The following is a 12,325-nucleotide window of genomic DNA, read 5'->3' as shown; positions in this document are numbered from 1 at the left end:
TACAAGTGGTTTTAAGGAATTACACAGTGGAAAATCTAGCTTGACTAGATTAGTCTTGTAGTTTTTACTGACTGTTTTTTCTATGTGACCTAGTTACTCATTCTCTTAGTTGGTTAGTTGGGGAAAAATCATTACTCCTTGAACTTGCTGCTAAACCTTTTCTTTGTGTGTGTGTGTGTGTGTGTGTGTGTGTGTGTGTGTGTGTGTGTGTGTGTGTGTGTGTGTGTGTGTGTGTGTGTGTGTGTGTGTGCATGTGTGTGTGTGTGTATATATATATATATATATATATATATATATATATATATGTATATGGATCTAGGACTTTTGATCGAAAGATCAAAAGTCCGAAACCATTATCACCGAACACACTTTAGCGAAAGTGTGTTAAAATAAAAAAAAAAAAAAAAAAACAGTAAATTAACGTTTATGTAGGGGGCAAGCCCTCCTGCACCCTCCATGTTTAGGGCTGTGCCCCCCCCCACACCCCATACTTTATTATTCTCACTCTTAGATCGCACTACAGTGGGGAAAACGGAAAAATTCCCTTAAGCACACCGTAGTATGATCTCCGCAACAGTCACTCCCCCACAACTCCCTCTACCTCCAGGCATACTTCCGCGGAAGTGCTTCTTTGGTGAAAAGCACTTCCACGTAAGTAGGCCCAGCCATTTCGGATTCAGTGAAACTTTTTTTGCAGACACCCTAATGGTTTTGGACTTCAGCTGGGTATGACAACCCTGTATTTCCAAAGGTTAACCAAACAGTCTACTTATCCTGTGTAGATGAGACCATCAGAAGGCAGAAACATGCAAGTTTATAACTAGTGAGGTCTGGCTTTATTAGCCTGAATGTGTCCATAACAGACTTCAAAATGAAAAACGCCACGGGCATTCAGAACTGCCATGTAGCTGAAACATCTGATGTTCTTAAGGGGTCATTTCCATATATATCATGTAATCTTTAATAATCAAGATATATACAAAGCCATTTTAAGAGAAATATTTTTTATACACTCTGGTAATCTAAGCAAAAAAAGCTGAGCAGGTTTTGTTGAATATAATAAGGAGTGAAGATAATACTGTACACTGGTGCTGGAAGAGTTTTTTGAATCTTTCCATCCAGTCAGTCATTCGGCACATTGTCAGTGAAGTAAATACAAATTTGCCATCAAGGAAGAAGAACCAAATTACTGACCCCTCCCGAAAGTCTGAACTTAGTTGCCACTCTCCTCTTCACAATATATATATATATATATATATTTAATATTTAGAAAAAGGGAAAACTTTTTGTAAAATATTTCAGCAATCCTTGGTATCATAATCCCATAATTCCACTCTACCGATCACATAAAAAAAAACACTAATACACTTAGTTCTGTGGGAAGCTACTGCAAGGAAACAGATGGAAAATAGATGGAAACTGCGCACGTCAAAGTTCACATACATCGAAATGTCACTGAAATGCGCACATTCACTCGTAATGCAGGAGACAGGCTTGTTTTCAAAACACTAGTGATTGACACTTATTTGTGCAATCACTAATACACAACTGGCTGGCCAGCTTTTCTGTGGGAGGACAAACTGCTTGGATACTGGTGATTTCCTGCTTACCTTTGAATTTGTGACCTCTGAGTTGGTATATAGAAGATATATATATATAGAATATAGCAAACTGCAATATTACTTATAAATCTTTAACAAAACTCATGCCACTCATCATTTTACAGTGGATAAAAACATTTGTATTGTTTTCTTTTCTTTAACTGCTACAGACACACTATATAACTTAGAATCGACTGATAGAAACAACAGTATTTTTTCTTTCTTTCTGTGATGAGTAGACACAATCCCTTACCCATACATAACTTCTAAAAGATTTAGAATTTCTTTCTAGTGTTTTTGTACTGAGTAGTTTCCCAATAATGTAAACATAATTTCTCCAGAATCTACAAAACTAACATATTTTATTTCTGTGTATATTTTTTCATAGCTAACCAAACTGAACATAATTTAATTTTCTAGGCTGCAAATTAAAAATGTGCCTCTCCATTGCATGACTTCTGCCTTCTTTTTTGGCAAACCTTGACTCAATTAGCAACAAGATATTGAGTCCGTCATCTCAACCTGTTACTTTGAATAGATGATTTGAATATATTATGATTTATAAATATTTTCTGAAACAGAATCTTTGACTGTGATGCTTTACTCTTTCTTAATCTACATTACAATGTATGTTACCATTTTAGGAGAAATAGCTTTAGTGACTTAGGTCTGTTGTAGCAATGAAACATTGAGTTTATTAAGAGTTGTTATTGTAAGTAAATCATTTACATTTTATTTAGTAAAAGTTGTTAAACCAGTGAAACCAATTAAAATTCATATGTTTAAAACCACATTATCTGAATTATTAATATTTATGCTGCTAGATTAATCCTCATTGAAACTGATTGGCACACAAACCCCCTTCTGTAGTCAAGTGTGAAGCAATTAAGGTCCATCCTCACCTTACTCACCTGAACACCACCCACCCACCAGGTGCAAAAACTGTTCTACAAGAACTTCCAGAATAAAGCATATATGCACTACAGAGACCATTTATTTAGGAAGTTTTAATCAATGTCTTGTTTTTTCTTCTTTCAATTTTATAGCTGTAATAAATATGCTTTATTTATGTGATGCATTAAAACCACTGGAAATGTTATTTTATTTATTTATTTCACATTTGCTAAATGCTGGATTTAAACTTGGAAAACATCAGTCCTCACTGCTTACAACCAGGAACAAATTGTAAACTTGAATCTAATATTTTTGGCAGTTGATTCGTGCCTGTCTTTACTTACTACTTAATCAGGCAGATGCTAAATGTTTTCTTACCTGCAAACATAAGTCTTCTTGCAGGTTTCCTGCAAATTCAAGCAATTTGGTTTTTCTTTCTCATCATATGAGCAAACAGGGACAATTGTTTGACGCCTCCTCTCTCTGCAGGCTGTGTCTCGACAGGAGCAAAATAACATTCCATAACTGTGCTTTGGGGGAACTTTGTCAAAAAACTGTCGCAGGGCCTTGTGACATTTTCTCTTGTTACAAATTTCATTTGACGTACTTGTGGTACAAGGACTTATATAAGCAGATCGAAGTTTTTTGCAAGTATCGTTCAGATTGCAGGCTTTTGCTGCATCTAGACAGCTGTTTCCCCTTGAGACTACTGGCTCTCCTAGAAGAAAAAAAGAAAGTAATATTGTACGTTAATGTTGTTACGCCTGCTAATTAATCACCAGATAATAACATTTTGCATACAAGTTTCATATCTTAGGAAAGCCGTTATATCATCCCCAAAATTATCAAAATCTGAAGCAGTCACCTTGGGGTGTTACTCTATGTTTGACTACTATTTTGCAAACTTCTTTTGATTGTTAAACTCTCAGTAGTGGAATTAAATAGAACAGTTTACTCTCCTGCATCATAAAACATGCATGGTTCTGTTCAACATATTGCAAACATTCTTATAGGTTCATGTTCATAGGCATCACTATGCTAATGACCACTGGGGCCTTTATAAGCCTAGACAAGCATCTCCAATGTATCCTGCAAGTTTATGTGCCTTAAAGGTTACTTTATATGTAAAATATTGAATATTGGCTGCTTAAAGGTCAATGAGTCAATGGCCTGATGAAGCCTATGGGAGAAAGCGCTAGCTGTATGTTTGCATTACAATAAATACACGTTTTTATATACTGTTCGTGTACATTTTTGTGTTAGTTGGAATACACCTTGTTGGATACTCATAGTCGGTGAAGTGAATACTGCCGGATTGGAGCGAAGTTTGTTATTAAAGAGTTGACTGGACTAATTTTGCTTGTTTGATTGAGGTAATACGAACAGAGGTAATAACGGAGAACCATATAGAGATACTTTATTACGAAATCAGCGTTTTTTGAATTTGGCGCGCTTTAGCTGCCGTTTTCTGCCATAAGTTTCTATTACAATTTATTTTATATGTGTCTTAAAGGTTATTTTATATGTGCCTTAAAGGTTATTTTATATGTGCCTTAAAGGTTATTTTATATGTGCCTTAAAGGTTATTTTATATGTGCCTTAAAGGTTATTTTAAGAGGTATATGTAAGCTAGGACAAGGTTTACAGGATGTCTGTCCATTAGAGGCACAGGCATTAGATCTGGGGTATATTACCATCTCCTTACTCATAACCTATTATCCAGTTCCCAACATGGCTTTAGACCCAAACCTAGTACCAACACTGCACTATTATCATTCACCAACACTATTCATTATCTATTAAATGAAGGCCAAGTGGTCTCCTCTATTTTTCTTGATTTGTCCAAGGCATTTGACACCATTTCTCATCAGCTGCTACTTAACAAACTCTTTTCCTATGGCCTCAATTCTTCATCCTTGTCTTGGTTCCATAGCTATCTGTCCAACTGCCAACAGGCAACTAAATGGGAAAACAACCTATCCCCCCTGCTCCCTATCTCTGTCGGTGTATCCCAAGGTTCAATACTTGGCCCGTTTCTCTTTAGCATATTTACAAATAACCTCAACTCTGCAACTAAACAGGCCTCCATTGTCCAATACGCAGATGATGTTCCTTCATCTGCTCAGCCCCCTCACCCCAAGAACTTCAAGAAAAAATGGAATTATTCTTTCAAGACAGAAAAGCACCTCTCTGAACACCAACTCACTTTAAACCCAAACAAAACTAAAGTAATAGTCTTCAATAATAAAAAATCCATATCAAGCCAGTTCTCACTATCAGTTCTCTCCTGAAATGATTCCAGGACAGTCCCCACCAACCAAACTAAACTAAATTAAACTTCTAGGTGTCGCAATAGATGAAAAATCTAAAATTTGACAATCATATTTCTCTGACAATCAAAAAAGTTCATATCAAACTTGACTCCCTCTATAGAGCTAAACCTTTCCTACGCCACAGCGTTAGACTAGCCACTGCTCAGACACATCTGCTCTCTACTCACCTCTACAGCTCTCTCATATTCACAAACCTGCGCAAGTCTAACTTTAATAACCTAGAATCCTGTTATAACAAAATTGCCAAATTTACTTCCAGCCTCCCATACAGGACCCACCATTATACTGTTCTCTGTCAGCTCACCGGGCTCGAACTCCCTAACCTGTTATACAGGACCCACCATTATACTGTTCTCTGTCAGCTCACCGGGCTCAAACTCCCTAACCTGTTATCCCTTAATCAGCTCACCATGGTCCACAAAATTATCCACCAACACAGCAATCTCTATGCTCTTGCTAACTTTCTCCAACCTAGTTTCAGTTTTAGGGCCCTCAGATCTTCAGATAAACTGATGCTACAGATGTCCCACACCCACGACCAACATAGCAACTCCCTCTATTCCTATAAAATTGCCCAACTATGGAACACTCTCCCTCAGCAAATCACACAAAACCCTAATTATCAAGAAATCAAAAAAACCTTAACACTCCGCCGTTCCAGTCATTGGCTTTGTTCTTACTGTTCTCCAGGATAACTTCATCCAGGCTCTATTTATTACTTTCTATTTTTTCCCATATGCTGTAATAACTTATTCATACTTTTTTGTTCACTGTTATTTAGCTATAATTCTGTACAGATTCTTCACACTGTTATTTACAAGTTTTCTTCTGTGAGTGCAATTAAGTTGTATTGACTGTATTGCACACTTTTTCATACTGCCTTTAGCATACTTAGTTATATAATAAAAGAAAAAATTGCCAAATGAAGACAACCCACCACTGCGTCTCTGTAGAAAAGTGTAGGTAATCCAAGAAAAAAAGAGACGGAGACAGCTTTGGAATCCAGAACAGGCCTTTACTTGGTGCAAACACAAGCGCTTTCACAATTAAGCTTCTTCAGGTGTATACAAGCACTAAAAATACCACACCTTTATACTCATGTTACATCACCCAATTGACAGTCGTGTGACTGGTTCCATCTATTTTATTTTATTTCATTCATAATAACTAAAACATATATAAAAAATATATATAAATATATAATATATATATATATATATATATATATATATATATATATATATATATATATATATATATATATATAAAAAACATCAAAAAATATACATATATTGTGTTGTTAAAATATTATAAAACAAATATACTGTGTTGTGGACAGCAGGAGATAAATATATTACCTACGAAGTGGTCTCATCTTTAGTTTAGGTTTCAGTGGGATACACTCATTCAGGCCATGCCCTTCAGTGGCTCTAAGCTTTGTGATCCAGATTGCTTCCAGATTCTCTGTCTTATTGCGTATATCCCCTCGTCTCATGCTCTCATATAACAAAGCTATAACTCTGAATTTGAAAATGTGAGTGCTATCAAATTCCATCACATGTTTGGCTAATGCATTGTTCTTATTCCCTTTCCTGATGTTATAGGTATGTTCCCTGATCCGATCTTTAAGATGTCTGTCTGTCTTCCCCACATAAAATTTTCTGCAGATCCTACAGTCTGCCAAGTAAACCACATGTTGACTGGTGCAGTTGGCTCCTGTGTTAAAATAAAAGTCCTGCTTCAAATCAGGATGATAGAAACAAGGACTTTCATCTATATACGTGCACCAACTACAACTGCCACATGGTCTGGTGCTCCCATTACTAATATCTGTGTGTCTATCCTTGGGGTAGCATAACCTCCTCTTTAGGGATCTGTCATTCCTGTAACTAAATTTAGGGACATTATCAACCAAACTGGCTATATCTTTGTCTGTTAGTAAAATCTGCCAGTTCTTCTTCACTATGTCAGTGTACCTATCTATATCAGTGGAATATTTCAAGGATAGTCTGGTTTTACTATTGTCGATGGCTGTCTGTCTCTTGCCTATAGATCTAGTTCTACGTGAAAAATATGGTTTGGCTTGATCATCTCTCATGGCCATAACCCGAGGTATATGTGTCTGTATACTATTGTTACTATACCCCCTGCCACCTAAAAATGTCTTGACCCTATCCAATTCCACATTAAAATCATCATCCCTCACATTCAGTCGTGAGGCTCTCATGGCCTGGTTGGTAATCACATTTTTAAATATATGGGGTGGATGTGCACTACTCCTGTGTAATAGATGGTTAACATGACAATCTTTCCTGTGCTGTCTTGTAAATATTACATCATTATTGCCTTTTACAATCTCTACATCTAAAAAATCCATATTAAATCTTGACATCCTATGTGTAAAATTTAAATAATGTGTACTATTGTTGATGAAACTGACAAAACTAGCTAACTGCGACTCATCTCCTGCCCATAAAATAAAAACATCGTCCACAAATCTCCGATAAAAGGTAATCAAGTGGGCGAATGGGCCCTTAAACACAAACTCATCTTCCCATACACTGAACAAATTTCCTGTCATATTAATGATGTATGGAATGTTTTACGTGGTTTACTTGATGGTGACTTAATTGATGTGAAACTTTTTAATTATTTTATGGTCAGTCATCCAGTTGTACCTATTTTGCAAGGCCTCCCTAAAGTACACAAATCTGTTATTGACCCTCCTATGAGACCTATTGTCTCAGGTAGAGGTTGGTGTACAGAACCAATCTCTATTTTCATTGAGAAGCACCTGAGACCAATTTTAGATACAAATGAACATGTTCTTAGAGATACAGAGCATTTTTTGAGTGATTTGTATGAGTTTTTAGAAATTCATGATTCAAATGTAACTTTTGTTACACTGGATGTAGTTTCGTTATTCACTGTGATCCCCAATATGGAGGGTATCATAGCTACCAAGTGTTTTATGGAAACATCAGCTAGATATAGCCCTGATTTAGTGAGTCTGGTCTTACGATTGCTTGAACTGGTTTTGGAACATAATTTGTTTCTATTTATTGATCAGTTCTACAGACAGTGCAATGGCGTAGCTATGGGCACTTCTTGTGCCAATAGCTACGCCAATGCGGTCATGGCAGTATGGGAAGATGAGTTTGTGTTTAAGGGCCCATTCGCCCACTTGATTACCTTTTATCGGAGATTTGTGGACGATGTTTTTATTTTATGGGCAGGAGATGAGTCGCAGTTAGCTAGTTTTGTCAGTTTCATCAACAATAGTACACATTATTTAAATTTTACACATAGGATGTCAAGATTTAATATGGATTTTTTAGATGTAGAGATTGTAAAAGGCAATAATGATGTAATATTTACAAGACAGCACAGGAAAGATTGTCATGTTAACCATCTATTACACAGGAGTAGTGCACATCCACCCCATATATTTAAAAATGTGATTACCAACCAGGCCATGAGAGCCACATGACTGAATGTGAGGGATGATGATTTTAATGTGGAATTGGATAGGGTCAAGACATTTTTAGGTGGCAGGGGGTATAGTAACAATAGTATACAGACACATATACCTCGGGTTATGGCCATGAGAGATGATCAAGCCAAACCATATTTTTCACGTAGAACTAGATCTATAGGCAAGAGACAGACAGCCATCGACAATAGTAAAACCAGACTATCCTTGAAATATTCCACTGATATAGATAGGTACACTGACATAGTGAAGAAGAACTGGCAGATTTTACTAACAGACAAAGGTATAGCCAGTTTGGTTGATAATGTCCCTAAATTTAGTTACAGGAATGACAGATCCCTAAAGAGGAGGTTATGCTACCCCAAGGATAGACACACAGATATTAGTAATGGGAGCACCAGACCATGTGGTAGTTGTAGTTGGTGCACGTATATAGATGAAAGTCCTTGTTTCTATCATCCTGATTTGAAGCAGGACTTTTATTTTAACACAGGAGCCAACTGCACCAGTCAACATGTGGTTTACTTGGCAGACTGTAGGATCTGCAGAAAATTTTATGTGGGGAAGACAGACAGACATCTTAAAGATCGGATCAGGAACATACCTATAACATCAGGAAAGGGAATAAGAACAATGCATTAGCCAAACATGTGATGGAATTTGATAGCACTCACATTTTCAAATTCAGAGTTATAGCTTTGTTATATGAGAGCATGAGACGAGGGCTTATACGCAATAAGACAGAGAATCTGGAAGCAATCTGGATCACAAAGCTTAGAGCCACTGAAGGGCATGGCCTGAATGAGTGTATCCCACTGAAACCTAAACTAAAGATGAGACCACTTCGTAGGTAATATATTTATCTCCTGCTGTCCACAACACAGTATATTTGTTTTATAATATTTTAACAACACAATATATGTATATTTTTTGATGTTTTATATATATATATATATATATATATATATATATATATATATATATATTATATATATATATTTTTTATATATGTTTTAGTTATTATGAATGAAATAAAATAAAATAGATGGAACCAGTCACATGACTATCAATTGGGTGATGTAACATGAGTATAAAGGTGTGGTATTTTTAGTGCTTGTATACACCTGAAGAAGCTTAATTGTGAAAGCGCTTGTGTTTGCACCAAGTAAAGGCCTGTTCTGGATTCCAAAGCTGTCTCCGTCTCTTTTTTTCTTGGAATACTTAGTTATATGTTCAGTGTTAGACGTTCCTAACTCTAGTCTGTATTTTCTGTAATGTATCAGTTATTTTATACTGTATGATTACATTGTAACTTGTGAAGCTTTTCTCCCCGGGTCTCCACTGAAAATGGGCTCCTAGCCCAGTCACACACCACCCAGTTAACAAATGCAATAAATAAATAAATAAATAAATAAATAAATAAATAAATAAATATTTCCAATCTCCCATGCATTGGTCCAGGCTTCTCTTGAATAGGGTTATGGAAGAGCTCTGCTTCACACTGCTCCAGAAAAGGGGGACTTCTCTGAGTCACATAACCAGCTCTCTAATATCTATTAATGTTGTAAGCAAAATTGAAATCCCTAGATGGAGTAATTCTGATGCTATTCATTTTGCAGATATGCAAAAGTGCATCAGAATAGGATTCAAGCATGCCTTGTATGCCAGCCATAGATTGCCTCTCAGCAGTCTGTAAGAAATAGGGTATAGAGATAGGGGAATGAGAAGCGTTGCAGAAGGCACATTGTTTAAACCCTGTATTATTTTTGTGAAGAACTGCTGTGGCTGGTCAGGTATGTACCAAAGGGAGTGTTGTACTCAATGATGGGCCTGATGGGTCCTAAATACAGTGGAACAATGACCTCCTTGGACCTAGATGCAAGGCCCTTGTTTATAAGTCGAGTAACATAGAATAAAGTCCTTACTACCTTAGACAAATGTTGGTCAAAACCCAGGTTATTATTTACATACATATCCAAATCTTTGACTACTGGCTCACCTCATAGGGGTGTGTTTTTGATCTGGTAATTTTCTAGGGTGGCTACTTTCCCAAATAGTATGTGTATGAATTTCTTGGCATTGAGTTTTAAACCATAGCTCTGATACCAGTTATTTGTTTTGTTAGCCCCTCATAGAGGATGATAGTGTGTTGGGGGATTTTATGACTGCTCCTAGTTTGCAATCATGTGCAATCTTAGTCAGCCAGAGGCCCTTCACATTGGCCTTGACTTCAAAGAAGTAGATGTTAAAAAATAGTTGACTCAGCACGGATTCCTGAGGGACTCTGCTAGTGGCAGGTCTTTTTGTACAGGTTGTCTTCCTATCCTAACTTCCTGGGAAATACAATTTTAAATTTTATATTAAATGCATTTTTTTCTCTTTCCACTGGACCCACCAAATGGCTGTTCTATATCTGCCAACATACCATTTGTATTCATTGGGGATGGCACCAGGCATCTCCTGTGCTAGAACAGATTCCTATGATTCATTTGATCCTGCTAGGGATCCTTATTAGCCCTGTACAAGCAGCTGTACCCAACAGGAAGTAGTAGACAACTAACTCATAAAGCAAGCTGCCGTGGTAGAATCACAAAATCAATAGGCGCTATAAAAGAATAAAGGAAGTCATGGTGAAAATTAGGAGGTGCAGCACCCAGCAGTATTAAAGTATTCTAATTCAATTAAACAATCAACTCAGAAGACAAATAAATTCTACTAAAGCCAAATTTGAGGTAAGTTTGGCCTCCCAGGCCAAGGACCACCACAAGGCATTCTTTAGCTATGTCCACAACCTCAAAGGCAATACACAATTGTGTGCAGAGCTCATTGTAAATGGAGCCACCTATACTGAGTCAGAGGACATAGTAAACCTCCTGGCTGATAAATTCAGCTCCAACTTCACTACTCTCTGCCCTCAACCCTCCCTCAGGAAATTTCATCAAATATAACTCCCCCTACTATCACTAGAACACTGCATCAATGGGCCAGACAATATCCTAGGATGCCTTCTAAATAGCATGAAACATGAACTATCAGGGCCTCTGGAATTACTGTTTAACTGTAGCCTCCAAACAGGCTTTATGCCTCATGAATGGAGAAAGGCAGCAGTCATCTCTCTGCACAAAGGTGGGCCATCTACAGACCCTGAAAACTACAGTCACATAAGTATCACTAGTCTTATATGTAAAGCCATGGAAATAATTATCATGGAAATGATCAACACAGATATAGTAAACCTCCAGACACTGGACCCAATCCAGTTTGGTTTGGTCAAGGGCAGATCATGCCTACTCAACCTGGTGGACTTCTTTGAGAAGGTCACCAAAGCAATGGATGAGGGTGAAATCACTCACACTGCCTACCTTGACCTGGCCAAGGTATTTGATACAATACCCCACTCGGGCATTGTTGACAAACTCAAGATGTTAGGTTCAAACCCATGTGTCACCTGGTGGATAGCCAACCGGCTCACAGACAGAACCCGGGAAGTTAGAATTGGGGAGTCCACCTCTATAAAGAGGCCAGTCACAAGTGGAGTCCCTCAGGGATCAGTTCTTGGACTGCTCCTTTTTGGCATTTACTTCTAAGTCAAGGCCAATGTCAGTAGTCTCTGGCTGACTAAATGTGCAGATGATTGCAAAATAGGAGCTGTCATTGAATCTCACACTGACACAAATGTTCTTCAGATGGGGATGACACAGACAACTGATGTCAGAGTCATGGACTAAAATTAAATGCCAAGAAATGCATAATAGCATCCTTTGGGAAGTCATCCATCCATGGTAACCATCATATTGACAACACACCCATTAGAGGTCTCCCAGTAGTCAGGGACGTAGGGACACACATAGATAGTAATCTAGCCTTTGATCATCATGTGTCTAAAGTGGTGAGGAACTCATTTTATGTTGCACAACTTATAAATAAAGGTTTGGCATCTAGGTCAAAGGAAGTCATTGTTCCACTGTATTTGGCATTCATCAGACCTAACATTGAGTATAATG

General features: G+C 37.3%; 1 protein-coding gene across 1 annotated transcript in view; it reads right to left on the bottom strand.

Moving 5' to 3' along the window:
- GFRA1 (GDNF family receptor alpha 1) overlaps positions 1-12,325 on the bottom strand; it is a 1,444,022-nt gene that overhangs the window by 467,162 nt on the left and 964,535 nt on the right. Inside the window, exon 4 of the mRNA XM_044055824.1 lies at positions 2,874-3,213. Coding sequence (XP_043911759.1) covers positions 2,874-3,213 — 340 coding nt within the window. The remainder of the gene's footprint in view (positions 1-2,873; positions 3,214-12,325) is intronic.

The sequence above is a fragment of the Protopterus annectens genome, chromosome 14.part0 (assembly GCF_019279795.1).
Source record: "Protopterus annectens isolate FY-2018-M chromosome 14.part0, PAN1.0, whole genome shotgun sequence".
Classification (NCBI taxonomy): domain Eukaryota; kingdom Metazoa; phylum Chordata; order Ceratodontiformes; family Protopteridae; genus Protopterus; species Protopterus annectens.
The sequence above is the reverse complement of the archived record's forward strand: the minus strand, read 5'-3'. Positions and strand labels throughout refer to the sequence as shown.